This window comes from Heteronotia binoei, chromosome 5, assembly GCF_032191835.1.
Source record: "Heteronotia binoei isolate CCM8104 ecotype False Entrance Well chromosome 5, APGP_CSIRO_Hbin_v1, whole genome shotgun sequence".
NCBI classification, from domain to species: Eukaryota; Metazoa; Chordata; class Lepidosauria; order Squamata; family Gekkonidae; genus Heteronotia; species Heteronotia binoei.
The window spans coordinates 110,220,664-110,236,961 of NC_083227.1; the positions used below are offsets into that span (position 1 = coordinate 110,220,664).

Sequence of the window (16,298 nt, forward strand, 5' to 3'; positions counted from 1 at the left end):
AGATCTCTGTGAGGGATCTTAGGGTTGCCAATCCCCAGTTGGGGGCAGAGGATCCCCTGGTTTGGAGGCCCTCCTCCTGCTTCAGGGTTATCAGAAAGCAGAGGGGGAAGAATGTCCACTGAGCACTCCATTATACTCTATGGAGCCCAGTCCCCATGGGATATAATGGAGAATCAATCCTTGGGGGGCGGTTTGAGGTAGAGGCATCAAAATTTCAGAATAGTATCTTGTGCCTCCCCTCAAACCACCCCCAAGTTTCAAAAAGATTGAACCCGCAAAGAAGGTGCCCCCATCCTCCATTATTTCCAATGGAAGGAAGGCACTTAAAAGGAACACAGTCCCTTTTAAATGTGATGGCCAGAACTCCCTTTGGAGTTCAATTGTGCTTGTCACAGCCTTACTTCTGGCTCCACCCCCAAAGTCCCCAGATATTTCCTGAGTTGGACCTGGCAACCCCAGTGAGGATGCAGATCTTTCTCCCACAGTAGCCCAAATAGGCTTGTGATCATGGAGGTACTACATGATAGAGGGGTGGACAGAAAAGCCTCCTTGCCCCAGTTAAGCCATACCAACATTCCACCCACCATCAAGGGTTGCCAAATCTTTTGAAATTCCAACAGATCTGCATTGGAGGTGTGCTTTATGGCATTATACCCCTCCCCAAAGCCTGCCCTCTCCAGGCTCCACCCTCAGATGTCCCAGAATTTCTCAATTCAGAGTGGGCAACCCTATCATAACCATTTGCTGTGCGCTCATTACAACAGCAGCTGAGGGAAATATTATAGGGAAACTTTTTTCTTTCTCCTGAGCCTTGTCTAGGCCACAGCTAGTAATCCTTCCAGGAAGTGATTCGTACAGCAGGCTTTACCAGCATGCTGAAAACTCACCCTTTTTGAAGAGATAGTCATGGTCTTGATGTGGACTGGAATCTACAAGAGATCCACAAGATGGTAGTTAATGCAGGTCTAAAGGACCTTCCACAGAAGAAAATCTCAGGCCTCCAGGTAGATAGCACAATTCTAAGGACAAAATGACTCTTTCTTTGTGAAGAGTTGGGTGACAGGCCTGCAGTTCCAAAGATTATTGTGATAAAATGCTGTCAGAGTGTTGGAAGTATTTTATCTTAATAATTGTTGGATCACTGTTATTATTCCTGTATTGTGATAAAGGGCCGGAGCTGAAAGAATAGTGGTTTTCTTAATACTAACAACTGAATTAATGGCAGAGCCTGATGGAAGTTTCACAGCTCTCATGATCCGAAGTACCATATGATTCCATATGCTTCATGGGCCGGTGTTTTGCTGTAGGTTGTCTGAAGGCTGTGCTCTGTTTGCGGGGCTTTTATCTTTATTTATTTAAGTTCTATTTTTATCAGTCTCACTTGACATTTTAATTTATTGTTTATTCTTTTTGTTCTTTTCTTGCTTGGTGGTTCTAAAGCTAGAGCTAGCTTGCTTTCCTCCTTTGTCTCTTTTTCCTTGTTAATTGGATTGCTGGAGATACGTTCTCAGTTAGAGAAAGTTCTAAGTGCTTGGCTGAAAGTTGATTAATATTTTTAAACTGTTATTTATTATTGGTAGTTAAGAGATGCTGATTTATGTGCTTGCTTTGGCAGCACATATATGAAAAATATGCTTCATGGAGAAACAGATATCCTGGAGAACTTAAACCAGAATCCAGCATACCACCTTGAAGATGAATAAACTTAATTCCAACATAAGCTTTTGTGAGTCAGAGCTCACTTCAAGAGATGCATTCATCTGATGAAGTGATCTTTGACTCACAAAAGCTTATGTTGGAATAAATTTTGTTAGTTTTCAAGGCACCACTGGACTTCTGTTTAATTTTTCTGTGATGGATTAATACAGACTAACACAGAACCTAGGCTGAAGAATTTGGGCTCCCTGCACAGTCTTACCTTGAACACCTCCACCTCTTCCAGCATCAGTTCCTCCGTTTCCATGTCATCTTTGGGCAGAACTATAACCTTCTGTACTGTGCCTTGATCTGAAACATAAATATGGGAACTTAGTACCCCCCCTTGAATATTCTCTTCCCTTTCGCTCTTTGATTCTTTTCCAGTCTGCCCCATGACATTTAAATGTTAGTATCAGCACTGCTAATATCCTTATTGGGCACCTATAAAAACCTGTTGGCTTGCTCCTGTATAGGGTTGCCAATCCCCAGGTGGGGGCAGGGGATCCCCCGGTTTGGAGGCCCTCCCCCTGCTTCAGGGTCGTCAGAAAGTGGGGGGAGGGGAGGGAAATGTCTGCTGGGAATTCTGTTATTCCCTATGGAGATTTATTCCCATAGAAAATCATGGAGAATTGGTCCGTGGGTATCTGGGGCTCCGGGGGGGGCTGTTTTTTGGGTTAGAGGCACCAAATTTTCAGTATAGCATCTAGTGCCTCTCCTCAAAATACCCACCAAGTTTCAAAAAGATTGGACCAGGGGATCCAATTCTATGAGCCCCAAAAGAAGGTGCCCCTATCCTTCATTATTTCCTATGGAAGGAAGGAATTGAAAAGGTGTGCAGTCCCTTTAAATGTGATGGCCAGAACTCCCTTTGGAGTTCAATTATGCTTGTCACAGCCTTGATCTTGGCTCCACCCCTAAAGTCCCCAGATATTTCTTGAATTGGACTTGGCAACCCTACTCCTGTAAGAGGCTGTGGGCCAAAAACTCCCTGTTGTAATTAGCTGTAGCTCTAGGATTTTGAAAGACATTTTCAGTGGGGAACCTTAACCAGGAAGAGGCAGTAAATAATCAAGAACTCTCTCACACTGCCTGTGGCTTTTGTAGATGCTCAATACTAAGAGAGAATGGTTGAGTGTTGTTTTTTTGCCAGTTATATGGCTTTGACAAACACTGGATCTTGTCATCTGCTATCTTGACATGGACATGCTATCTTGACATTAACAAAATTCTCATACTGCACCTATCAGTTTATACTTTTGCATGTGAAGCAGTACTATGAGAAGCAATTCTGTACTAGGCATATGCAGGGCTTTTTTTGAAGAAAAAGCCCAGCAGGAACTCATTTGCATATTAGGCCACACCCCCTGCCATCACCATTGCTTCACACAGGGATTTTGTAGGAAAAGCCCAGCAGGAACTCATTTGCATATCAGGCTGCACCCCCTGACACCAAGTCAGCCAGAACTGCGTTCCTGCTCAAAAAAAGCCCTGGCCATATGTGATATTATTAGAAGGAACCATGGACTTACTGCAGCACTGAAAATACTATATTCATATGTCTGCTTTTAGTGCTCTGTGTAGAAACTGGAAATTATCCTAATTCCAGGAGTTTGCATATCTCCAGTGCTGGAAGAGAAGAACTTGATGCTTTTTTTGCCTCAGCCTCCAGAGGGGGATAACAAAAGAGTCAGTTAGGCTGGATTCAGATGGGCGATTTGGGGCAACACATGCAACCCCCACATCCAGATCCAAATGACATGTTCATACATGCACATCTGGGCTCTGCTTCGCTCCCACCCCTATATTATCATCCACTGTCTCTCTGCTGCTTCAAAAAGCCACCAGGTACTAACTGGTGGGAAATCTCTGAAACACTTCTGTCACCTTTCCCAGCTAGGGTGGCCAGACCGTCCCGGTCTCCCGGGACATTCCCGGATCTGGCCACCCAATCCCGGATCCCGGGCTCCCTATACCGGGACCATTAAAGGTCCCGGTTTAGGCAGCCCAGGAGCCGGTGGGCCGCGGGCGCGGGCGGGGAAGGCGGGGAGTGAGGGAGGGAGCGTCCCTGCGCCTGCGCAGGGCCCCTGCGCACGCGCAGGGACGCTCCCTCCCTCACTCCCCGCCTTCCCCGCCCGCGCGCGGGGCCGGCAGCGGTGGGGGAGGCCTCTCCGCGGCCTCCGCTGGTCGCTGGGGGCCTTCCAGAGTGTCTGGAAGGCCCCCAGCGACCAGCGGAGGCCGCGGGGAGGCCGCGGAGCACCCGGCGCTGGTCCGGGAAGGCCTTCCAGAGCCTCTGGAAGGCCTTCCCGGGCCAGCGCCGGCCAGCGAAGGCCTCCCCGCGGCCTCCGCTGGTCGCTGGGGGCCTTCCAGAGTGTCTGGAAGGCCCCCAGCGACCAGCGGAGGCCGCGGGGAGGCCGCGGAGCACCCGGCGCTGGTCCGGGAAGGCCCTCCAGAGCCTCTGGAAGGCCTTCCCGGGCCAGCGCCGGCCAGCGAAGGCCTCCCCGCGGCCTCCGCTGGTCGCTGGGGGCCTTCCAGAGTGTCTGGAAGGCCCCCAGCGACCAGCGGAGGCCGCGGGGAGGCCGCGGAGCACCCGGCGCTGGTCCGGGAAGGCCTTCCAGAGCCTCTGGAAGGCCTTCCCGGGCCAGCGCCGGCCAGCGAAGGCCTCCCCGCGGCCTCCGCTGGTCGCTGGGGGCCTTCCAGACACTCTGGAAGGCCCCCAGCGACCAGCGGAGGCCGCGGGGAGGCCGCGGAGCACCCGGCGCTGGTCCGGGAAGGCCTTCCAGAGCCTCTGGAAGGCCTTCCCGGGCCAGCGCCGGCCAGCGAAGGCCTCCCCGCGGCCTCCGCTGGTCGCTGGGGGCCTTCCAGAGTGTCTGGAAGGCCCCCAGCGACCAGCGGAGGCCGCGGGGAGGCCGCGGAGCACCCGGCGCTGGTCCGGGAAGGCCTTCCAGAGCCTCTGGAAGGCCTTCCCGGGCCAGCGCCGGCCAGCGAAGGCCTCCCCGCGGCCTCCGCTGGTCGCTGGGGGCCTTCCAGAGTGTCTGGAAGGCCCCCAGCGACCAGCGGAGGCCGCGGGGAGGCCGCGGAGCACCCGGCGCTGGTCCGGGAAGGCCTTCCAGAGCCTCTGGAAGGCCTTCCCGGACCAGCGCCGGCCAGCGAAGGCCTCCCCGCGGCCTCCGCTGGTCGCTGGGGGCCTTCCAGAGTGTCTGGAAGGCCCCCAGCGACCAGCGGAGGCCGCGGGGAGGCCGCGGAGCACCCGGCGCTGGTCCGGGAAGGCCTTCCAGAGCCTCTGGAAGGCCTTCCCGGGCCAGCGCCGGCCAAGGAAGGCCTCTCCGACGCCTCCCTGGCCTCGCCGCCGCCCCCCGCCGCTGGACTCGCCGCCGCCGCCCGACCCGCCGCCGCCGCCCGACTCGCCGCCGACCGCCACCGCAGGTAAGGGGGCCGAAAGCGGGGGGGGGGCGGCCTTCCTTTCTTCCCTCCCTCTTCCCTTCTTTCCTTTCTTCCTCCCTTCCTTCCCTCCCTTCCTTCCCTCCCTCCCTTCCCTTCCTTCCTTCCCTCCCTCCCTCCTCCCTTCCTTCCTTTCTTTCTTCCTTCCCTCCCTCCCTCCCTTCCTTCCTTCCTTCCTTCCTTCCTTCCTTCCTTCCTTCCTTCCTTCCTTCCTTCCTCCCTTCCCTTCCCTTCCCTCCTCCCTTCCCTCCTCCCTTCCCTTCCCTTCCCTCCTCCCTTCCCTCCTCCCTTCCTTCCCTCCCTCCTCCCCTCCCTCCTCCCTCCCTTCCTTTCTTTCTTCCTTCCCTCCCTTCCCTTCCCTTCCTTCCTTCCTTCCTTCCTTCCTTCCTTCCTTCCTTCCTTCCTTCCTTCCTTCCTTCCTTCCTTCCTTCCTTCCTTCCTTCCTTCCTTCCTTCCCTTCCCTTCCCTTCCCTTCCATTCCCTCCTCCCTTCCCTCCTCCCTTCCTTCCCTCCTTATGTTCTTATGTGGCGCAGAGTGTTGGACTGGAGGGGCCACTGGCCTGATGCAACAGGGCTTCTCTTATGTGACACAGAGTGTTGGACTGGATGGGCCACTGGCCTGATCCAACAGGGCTTCTGTTATGTTCTTATGTGACGCAGAGTGTTGGACTGGATGGGCCACTGGCCTGATCCAACAGGGCTTCTCTTATGTTCTTATGTGACGCAGAGTGTTGGACTGGATGGGCCACTGGCCTGATCCAACAGGGCTTCTCTTATGTTCTTATGTGACGCAGAGTGTTGGACTGGATGGGCCACTGGCCTGATCCAACAGGGCTTCTGTTATGTTCTTATGTGACGCAGAGTGTTGGACTGGATGGGCCACTGGCCTGATCCAACAGGGCTTCTGTTATGTTCTTATGTGACGCAGAGTGTTGGACTGGATGGGCCACTGGCCTGATCCAACAGGGCTTCTCTTATGTTCTTATGTGACGCAGAGTGTTGGACTGGATGGGCCACTGGCCTGATCCAACAGGGCTTCTCTTATGTTCTTATGTGACGCAGAGTGTTGGACTGGATGGGCCACTGGCCTGATCCAACAGGGCTTCTCTTATGTTCTTATGTGACAATACTGACTTTGGTGGACCCAAGCACTGATTCAGTGTAAGGGAGCTTTGTGTTTGTGACTGGAGTGGACAATACTGACTTTGGTGGACCCAAGCACTGATTCAGTGTAAGGGAGCTTTGTGTTTGTGTCTTCTGGTGCAATTTTGTTCTCAGATCCTGTATTTACTTCATCAGTATATGGGATAAGGCACTTTCTCAACTGTGCTGCATAATGCAGCCTATTTATTTTGTCCTGTTGGCTCTGTTGGCTCTATCTGCGCCACCTTCATCACTTTCGGGGTGTGGATCCCCCAGTGGGGTGGGCTCCCGACTCCCTCTGCCGGCTGTTTCTGATAGCCCTGCGCCCCCTCTTTCATTTGATATGTGTCCCGTGCGGGTGCCACCCTCCTGCCGGGAGATGCCGCAAAATGAGCCCCCTTGAGGCTTATGGCGGCAGGGCTCGGGGGAAGCAAGCTAGACTGCTGTTCTTTTGAGGGGTTATAGAGTGTTTCGAGCCCCTCCCTGTGGCATCGGTCCCATCGTTGTGGGACCCAGGGGGCCGGCGCAGCGGCCCGCTGAAGCAGCCTGTCAGTCACTTCCGCATCTCGACCTGTGTTATTAGTGACAGGCTGCTTCGGCAGGCTGCTGCGCCGGCCCCCTGGGTCCCACGAAGATGGGACCAATGCCACAGGGAGGGGCTCGAAACACTCTATAACCCCTCAAAAGAACAGCAGTCTAGCTTGCTTCCCCCGAGCCCTGCCGCCATAAGCCTCAAGGGGGCTCATTTTGCGGCATCTCCCGGCAGGAGGGTGGCACCCGCACGGGACACATATCAAATGAAAGAGGGGGCGCAGGGCTATCAGAAACAGCCGGCGGAGGGAGTCGGGAGCCCACCCCACTGGGGGATCCACACCCCGAAAGTGATGAAGGTGGCGCAGATAGAGCCAACAGAGCCAACAGGACAAAATAAATAGGCTGCATTATGCAGCACAGTTGAGAAAGTGCCTTATCCCATATACTGATGAAGTATATACAGGATTTGAGAACAAAATTGTTTCCGGCGGTGATATTTGGGGGATTTTTGGGGACGTCACAGGAAGTGCTGTGAAGTCACTTCCTGTTTCCGGCAGTGGCATTTGGGGGAAATGATGTCACAGGAAGTGATGTCACTTCCTGCTTCCGGCAGGTGGCGCGGGGGAAATGATGTCACAGGAAGTGATGTCACTTCCCGTTTCCGGCAGGTGGCGCGGGGGAAATGATGTCACAGGAAGTGATGTCACTTCCTGTTTCCGGCGGTGGTATGACGTCGCCGGAAGTGACGTCGCCGGAAGTGACGTCACTTCCTGTTTCCGGCGGCGAGCGCGCTTCGCGCGCGCGCACTCCTGCCTTCCCCCCCCCAAGGTGTCCCTGGCTGGCCTTCAGACATTATGGCCACCCTACAGCCTTCTGAACAGCCAGGGCACACCAGGGAAGTGCCTCCCAAGCCCATGAGTGGTGTGACCACTCCTCCAAGGCACACACAGCCTTTCCCTCTCCCAGCAGCTGGGCATGCACCATCTGAGTGCCTCAGGGTGCCTTAAACTGGGCCAGCTTTTTTTCTGAGCTGAGAAGCTGCCGCTGCAAGCTGCCAGTCTGAATGCAGCCTTAGACAGGACTACTGTAGGCCTTCCTTCCTCTATCCCTTCCTTCCTCTGTCCCTTTGATGTGTAACTGATAACTTCAAGGAAATTGCTTGCCTGCCTTCCTTTCACTCTAATTCCCTTTCACCCACACACAAAGATGGTGCACATTTCTCTCCATCTTGCACCATAGAAACTTGACGTGTCTTTTGCTTTCCTGTGGCGCAAGCTATTTCTCACCAGTTGCTCTGCAGGCACATTTTGATGTGGGGCTCCCTCCACTTCCCTTTGCAGTTTATTAATCCTTAAGAGACAGCATCGTAAAGCCATGAGGGAAACTGGAGGGAGCCCTGCATCAAAATGCACCCACAAAGCAACTGGTGGGCAATCAATTGCTTGAGCCGGGGAAAACAAAAGCCTGGGGGTGGAGCAATGCTAGTGAGAAATCGGTCTCAGTTTTCTCCTTAACTCTATTATTCTGTTATCTGTCCTGTCTGCTCCCTTCATTATGTATGTTGAATGTAGAATGAAAGTTCTCAGGGCCAGTTCCCATATTTACATTTTTGTTTCTGAGGACAAGAACTGAATATAAAAGTATAAGCCAATTTTATAAAATCTTAACAAGGTGTGTACTGAGCTTTGGTGCATGGCCCTTTAAAACAACCACCACCAGCAAATGAGCATGTACTGAGCCTCTGCTTCTGGGTGATGCACACCCTTTAGGTCTGATTAAAAACACATGTATCTTGTACCTGGGCATTGGTAATCAACTTTTTAATTCATTTAATTAAGAAGATATTGGATTTATACCCCACCCTACACTCTGAATCTCAGAGTGGCTTACAATCTCCCTTACCCCCCCCCCCCCACACACACAACAGACACCCTGAGAGGTGGGTGGGGCTGGAGAGGGCTCTCATAGCAGCTGCCCTTTCAAGGACAGCTCTGAGATAGCTATGGCTGATCCAAGGCCATTCCAGCAGCTGCAAGTGGAGGAGTGGGGAATCAGACCTGGTTCTTCTAGATAAGAGTCCACACACTTAACTACTACACCAAACCGGCTCTCATTTTTTAAAAAAAGTGTTGCTTTGCCTTCACCCAGGAACTCATGGCATCTTGCAATAGTTCAAATAGAGCTTAAATCATCCAGTAAAACCCAATAGACTCAGTAGTCTGACTCAGTATACAAAAGCTTCATGTGATCATTAATTCTTTTGCTGCTCAAACTCCAAAACAGCCCACAGTTCTCAGAGAAGAAAGCAGGGCTAGACATCAAATATCAGAAGTGCATTGTAGGAACCATCAGGGACAAAGTGAAACTTAGTGCTACCAGAGAGGACATGTCCTCTTTTTGTCTGTGTCTGTACTCTTTTTAAAAAACTGATGCAAATGTCCTCTTCTTGAAATGGGAAGTTAGGAATATTCCTAGTTAGTAGCAATGATCACAGCTTAAATAGTAGGGATATTTAAAATGAGATTTGTCATAGTGATCTCTTGTTTGAAGTAGTCAGTAAATATCTCCTTTTTTTGCTTTTCAAAATATGGTAACTCTACCAAAACTAAATAAATAATAATAAATTTTAATTTGTATCCCGCCCTCCCCACCGAAGCAGGTTCAGGGCAGCTCATAACATAGGCATTTCAACAATTAAAACATACATACTATAACTCAACCATTTATAAAATTAATCATCATTATAGTTAAAAACATTCTAAGATTAAATTAATATTAAAAACTTAAAAAAAAAATAAATGCAAAGATCTTGTAATCAACATTTAATAGAAAAACAAAAACAAAAAAACACTTGGTGTTATGCATCGTACAGTTTTTCCATGGTGACGGTATTCATTCACCAGTATGCTGTAGGATCATTAAGTAAAGGCCAGCTGAAAAAGAGCAGTCTTGCAGGCCCTGCTGAACTGAGCAAGTTTCCGCAAGGCCCACACCTCTTCTGGCAATTGGTTCCACAAATGTGGGGCTGAGATCGAGATGGCCCTTTCTCTAGTAACTTTCAGTTTGGCCTTCTTCGGCCCGGGGATTGTCAATAAATTTTGAGAACCAGATCACAGTACCCTCTGGGGAATATATGGGGAGAGACAGAACATAAAAAATGAGGAACATTAGATAGGGTTGCCAAGTCCAATTCAAGAAATATCTGGGGACTTTGGGGGGTGGAGCCAGGAGACTTTGGGGGCGGAGCCAGGAGGCATTGGGGGTGGAGTCAAGATCAAGGCTGTGACAAGCATAATTGAACTCCAAAGGGAGTTCTGGCCATCACATTTAAAGGGATGGCACACCTTTTCAATGCCTCCCTTCCATAGGAATTAATGAAGGATAGGGGCACCTTTTGGGGCTCATAGAATTGGGCCCCCAGGTCCAATCATTTTGAAACTTGGGGGGTATTTTGGGGAGAGGCACTAGATGCTATACTGAAAATTTGGTGCCTCTACCACAAAAAACAGCCCCCCCAGAGCCCCAGATACCCGCAGATCAATTATCCATGGTTTTCTATGGGAATAAATCTCGATAGGGAATAACAGAGTTCCCAGCAGACATTTCCCTCCCCTCCCCCCACTTTGACGACCCTGAAGCGGGGGGAGGGCCTCCAAACCGGGGGATCCCCTGCCCCCACCTGGGGATTGGCAACCCTAACGTTAGAGGAGGGGGAGGGGAATATGTTTCTGATGCAAGCATACTCTCTGCCCATGAAGTAGAAGAGGAAAAGGGTAAGAAAACCCTGGGGGTGTCTGAATAACGTCAGAAATGGGAAACAGAAGTAACCATATGTGAATCTTACAGGGCAAAAAGGATCTGGTTTATTTTTTAAAAAGTGCTTTATCTATATGTCCTATCAATTTCAAGATGAAAGTTGCTTCTGATCATGAGAAGTATATAGAATAAGACCGTAAACAAAAGCATCAGCTAGTTAAAACATTCTTATGATATAAACAATCTTTTATTTCTATATTATATGAAGCTTTTCTGGCACTTTAAAACTTTCCTTTATTGTATGTATCCCGATTTTAGTAACATTAGCTGAGAACTGATAGGGAATGCAAATGATACTAATATAGACAATACAGTAGGGTTGCCAAGTCCAATTCAAGAAATATCTGGGGACTTTCGGGGTGGAGTCAGGAGACATTGGGGCAGAGCCAGGAGCACGGGTGTGACAAGCAGAACTGAACTCCAAGGGAGTTCTGGCCATCACATTTAAAGGGACAGCACACCTTTTAAAATGCCTTCCTTCCATAGAAAATAATGAAGGATAGGGGCACCTTCTTTTGGGGCTCGTAGAATTGGACCCCCAGGTCCAATACTTTTTAAACTTGGGGGGTATTTTGGGGAGAGGCACTAGATGCTAAACTGAAAATTTGGCACCTCTACTTCAAAAAACAGCCCCCCCAGAGCCTCCGATACCCACGGATCAATTCCCCATCATTCCTTATGGGAATTGTTTATGGAGGTGCATAATGGCTGTGGGGGTGGGGGTCCCCCCGCCGGCCAGCTGGCTGGTGGAGGGGGGAAGCCTGTAAAACCGGGGGATCCCCGCTGGGACCTGGGGATTGGGAAGCCTACAATACAGTGATGTATGCTTGGAATTGTTATGGGTGAAAGTGTATGTGTAACATGCCGTCAAGTCACAGCCAACTCATGGTGATCCCAGCAATGGGTTTAAGGCAAGTGACTAAGCAGAGGTGGCTTGCCATTGCCTTCCTCTGCAGAGTCTTTCTTGATGGTCTCCCTTCAAAGTACTGACTTTCTTAGCTTCTGAGATCTGATAAGATTGGGCTATACCATGCCACCTTTCCTCTCATGGGTGAAGATATCATGCCATAAATCTTAATTAAAAGTGGGAGTATACTATTGCTCCCCTAATCAAAATCAGGAGGCAGGTCTCTAGATGGAGAGAGAAACAAAAGAGGTGACCAAAGAGGAAAGTGTTGTAAAATAGTTAATGACTTCGACTATGTTCACAGTGACCGGGCAAATATGTGCTTGAGTCATGCCACAGAAACAAGCTTTCTGGACATCATAAATGACTGTGTTTTAGAGCAGATAGTTACAAAGCCAACTAGTGGGTGTAGCAACTCTAACTTGGTTCTGAGTAGGGCTCCAAATCTACTGCAAGATGTAATGGTTGTTGTGCTGACTGGGAATAGTGACCACAATTCAGTTAATCTGAGTATTCATGTCAAGTGGAAGTTGTCCCCAAAGTCCAAAACAATCACATTTCACTTCAAAAGAGGAAACTTTGCTAAAATGAGGGGATTAGAAGGATGCTAAAAAGGAAAAAAAAAAAAAAGTAAAATCCAGGATGCCTGGAAACTATTTAAAACTAATTGAGCCCCAGATAGAATGCATACCTCAGATCAGGAAAAGGACCACCAAGTCTAAAAAAGATGCCTGAGTGGTTAATGATTCAGTTCAAGGAAGCCACTCAATGCAAAAAAAAATTGGAAAATGAAAGGTGAACAGAAAGAAGCAGAAGGTGGGCAGCCATGTTGGTCTGAAGCAGTAGAACAAAGTTCAAGTTCAGTGGTACCTTTAAGATCAATAGTTTTATTCAAGGAATGAGCTTTCGTGTGCAAGCACACTTCATCAGACAATGAAATGGAATTAGGAAAAACAGTTGGGTAGGTAGTAAATTAACATGCAAAATGATTTTTTCTAATAGATAAAAAGAATAAGCTTGGTTTATGGTTATCATCTGTTGGGTTTCAACTGGGAGGAAGAACATAGGCAATAAATCTCAGAATTGGAGACTGATGTACCCTTAATGGTGAGAATATGTCATCAGATACTTTCCATCTCCTCTCTAGCATGGTTTTGATCAAACAAATGCAAGTTGGCAATAATGTAAGAAAAAGAGAATCTGAGGAGTGGATGGGCAAACTAAACAAATATATCAGGGGCAGGAAAGTGGTTGGACCTTTGGATGACAGAGGAATAAAAGGATCACTTAAGAAAGACGGAGCAATGACGGAGAAACTGAATGAATTCTTTGCTTCTGTATTCATTGCTGGGTGGGCATTACCTTAAACAAGCACTCCAAACATATCTGCATCTGAGCTTAACATTACTGTGGATACCTAAACAGCCTTGAATTTCAGCAAATAAAAAGGAAACATCAACATGGGATATTACTATCAAAAGAACGAAACTTAGCATAAATCTTGGAAGCAAATTATTTGTCTTCACAATGATAATTTCACAGGAATTGTGTATGCATTCAATAGGAAGTATGTTTTATTTCTAAGATTGTTCTGGTATCCCTCTCTAGTTGGAATTCTGGACAGCAGAGCAGTTCTGTGTCTATAACGCAGTCTCGGCTTACAGACAGAGATATAATTTTAAGTTTCATGGTACATGGAAAGATTCATATCAAAAGTTCAAAGCCCCACTTAGCTGTAATTGAACTGCAAAAAAGAAAGGAAGAGAGAAAAAAGAAAAAATTTAAAGAGTATCCCTTGTTTATAACTCATGCATGAGTTTTGAAACCCACCATCTACTCTGTATAAATGGCACCTCTGTTAAAAGGATTCACACCACAGGGTCTTTTGAACCGTGGACTTTCATCTTCCTATATTTCCAGTGTGGTTGGAGAGGAAAATGGAAAAAGGAACCTCTTGTCCAGGCCACTATACCATTCCCCTCTCCTTTTAATTCAGAATTAACTGCTGCCTTCTTTTCAGAAAGTGTTCCAAACTGACGCAACCATACAACCTTTCCTGTTTCTTTCTTTCTGAAACAGGGAGCTGCCAAGAATGAGAGATTTGTTATACCTATGCCTAGAAAGAAAGAGGAAACTCCCTATTGGCTATGACAGGTGGTGGAGGGACTGTGCATAGCTGCTGAGTGCTCTGCAGTGACTTGGGTAGCCTGTCCAACAGCTGTGCAAATGCAGAGCATTTATCGCCTAATGAAAATGTTCTGGGTCATTAGCATTCCTGGCCACTTGCTTTGAGATGCTGGCTGGGCTTCTTTGGCTTGCCAATAGGCAACAGGTTCACCTACAGCAAACTGGACAGTGCAAGCTGTCTGTCTAGACCTGCTCCCCTTCCTGTACTAGTTCTTTACTGTCATATAATAGCTGATATAATCCCTACCTATTCAATCTATATTGCTTTCCATCATCCTTTGGAAGACATTTGAACAAAAGAACATGCTGAGTCTGCATTGCCAGGTTTCCAGGAGAGATACAGGGACCCTTCTGGGAGAGGACCCCTGTTCAAATTTCTGAAGGGTCAAAACAATTCTGCTCCACTCATAAGCTAAAATGATGGTGAGTTTAAAGCATCTTTCTGGCTATCATTGAAAACAGAAGGTAGGACCTGATGGCACTTGGTTGATAGAGCAAGAGAGTTGTTTTCCTACTGCCATAGACGTCACAGAGTGTTTTTCATTCACGCAGAATTGAATTTTGTTCCTTATATATGGAAAAGGCATGCAGGCACCAATCCACAGCAAACAATAATCAATGCTATATGCAAAAGCCCACTGACATCAATTCTGAAATGTGACTTAAGAAGACATGTAGTCAGCCCCAATTCCTATATAACTTTAGACAAACAGAATACTAAAGACTCCTGGATTTTTGGAATAGTTTGTGCTATGAAGGGAGGAACTGAAGCTGGAATCATTTCCTCTCAACTGTCCATGTTACTAAATAACATTTTTACAAGTGTTGCAAGAGTGAAGGAGATCAGCTAAAGGAAAATACAGCAGAACAGCCCTGTTGATGAGCCAGGTGGATACCCCAGTGAGCCAACCCATAACGCTCATCTTCCAGGCTGTTAATTAGTGGTGGTCAGGCCTCAGATTCAGCGGGAGCTCCTGAACCTTTCTGAGAGTTCCACCTCCTCCTTCCCACCTTGTCCACTGAATAGTAGGTGCAGCTGCATAACAATCCCTAGATGAGCTCCACCACCTATTTTTCTACAAAAGGACCCTGGCAGTGGTGATGGTAGGAAGCATTTGTGTATTCTCTTCAGTGCACATCAGTGGGTACCTGTGCCCAGGAAAAGCACCTCATAGCGCCCATCAGCTGCATCCACCTGATCCACGGCAATCGTTGTGAACTTGTAGTAGACGTTGGTCCTCACCACTAGTGGCTGGCGGTGTATGGGGTACACACCATTGTACATCATGGGATGAGTGCGCATGAAATTGATAACCTCATCAGGGTAATCCTTGGTTGATTTCATCGAAGGAGTGAATGTCCCTCCAGGGCACTGGAAATTCAAGAAAGAAGTATAGAGCAGACATGAGATACAACATCACAGACATCTGTCAACAAGTAGATTGCTTTTGTCCAGCTTCTCCTGGTGCTGTCAGATGCTTATGCTATAAGACTAAGAAAAGAAATTGACTGCCTGCAGGCTCAGTGTGACCCACAGATGCTTCCTATCTGGTCTTCACTATAGCCCGATCCCAAGGTTTTGCCACAATACAGTATGCACCCTGGTTGCTTTTTGCAGCATAATTCTCCCCTTGTGTACTTCAGCTCAGTGCATGGGAGTCAGCAGATGAGATACATTAGGAGATCCCTCTGTCAGCAGATGAGATACATCAGGAGGCCTCTGCTGTTCTTCATTCTGGGAGAGGGATGGGATAGAGCAGAGGTTCCCAAACTTATTTGGCCTAACGCCCCCTTTTCAGAAGAAAAATTACTCAATGCCCCCCTGTGTGCTCCTGGGGGGGGGGGATATTCTTTTCGCACAGGCGATGACATCGCGCCAGCCAGCAGGCAAGCCCAGAGTTCCAGGCGGCACATACAAGTGCTGCTGCACTGCCACTTTCCTTCACAGGGCAAACATTGTCTGTGCTTGTTGAAGGTTTCAAAAGAAGCCTCTGCTGCCTGCTGCTTTTGGGTTGAAAGTGGCTGGGCTGGCGGCACCTTCCCATTGCGCTCGTCAGCTCTTCAGAGGTTTCCTTGGAAGCCTCTGACAAGCACAGGCAACGTTTGCCCTGAGAAGAAAAGCAGTAGTGCCCAGGGCTCTTGGGTTGCCTGCTGGCTGGCGCAATCAGGCCACATGGGAAGAGAAACTAAGAGGGCACCCAGCAGTGCCCCTTGGCAGGGTGGCACCTTAGGCGATCACCTACCCCACCTACTCCCATGCGCTGGCCCTGCAGAAGACATTCTGTGTCTGGGGCATTGCAGTTGGCTGAAATCAACAGAAGCAACCACCTGGTAACCAGAGGACTGTACAAAGCTTGAGGCTCTGCAGAAAACCTTGTGAGGAGAAAGCTACAGCTTGAAACTCTTCAGAGAAGTTTGTGCAATTGCCTCAGTGCTTCCACTGTCTTGACTTGAACTGAAATGCTGACAGAGAAACTGCAAACAACCTTGAGAAGCTGCTAGCTGTAGCAAATATTGGCTAGGATAGACTAATAAGGTTTTTTTGTTTCTGTGTTTCTTGTTTGTCTATACACCT

The 16,298-nt window shown here is 48.7% G+C and overlaps 1 protein-coding gene across 2 annotated transcripts in view; it reads right to left on the reverse strand.

Annotated features, from left to right (window-relative positions):
* Positions 1-16,298, reverse strand: part of SEMA3F (semaphorin 3F) — a 209,646-nt gene that overhangs the window by 7,780 nt on the left and 185,568 nt on the right. For both annotated transcript variants that reach the window (XM_060240061.1, XM_060240060.1), the window contains 3 exons: positions 14,873-15,095; positions 1,919-2,007; positions 888-929 (listed from right to left, as the gene is read on the reverse strand). In XM_060240061.1, the coding sequence (XP_060096044.1) occupies positions 888-929; positions 1,919-2,007; positions 14,873-15,095 (354 nt within the window). The remainder of the gene's footprint in view (positions 1-887; positions 930-1,918; positions 2,008-14,872; positions 15,096-16,298) is intronic.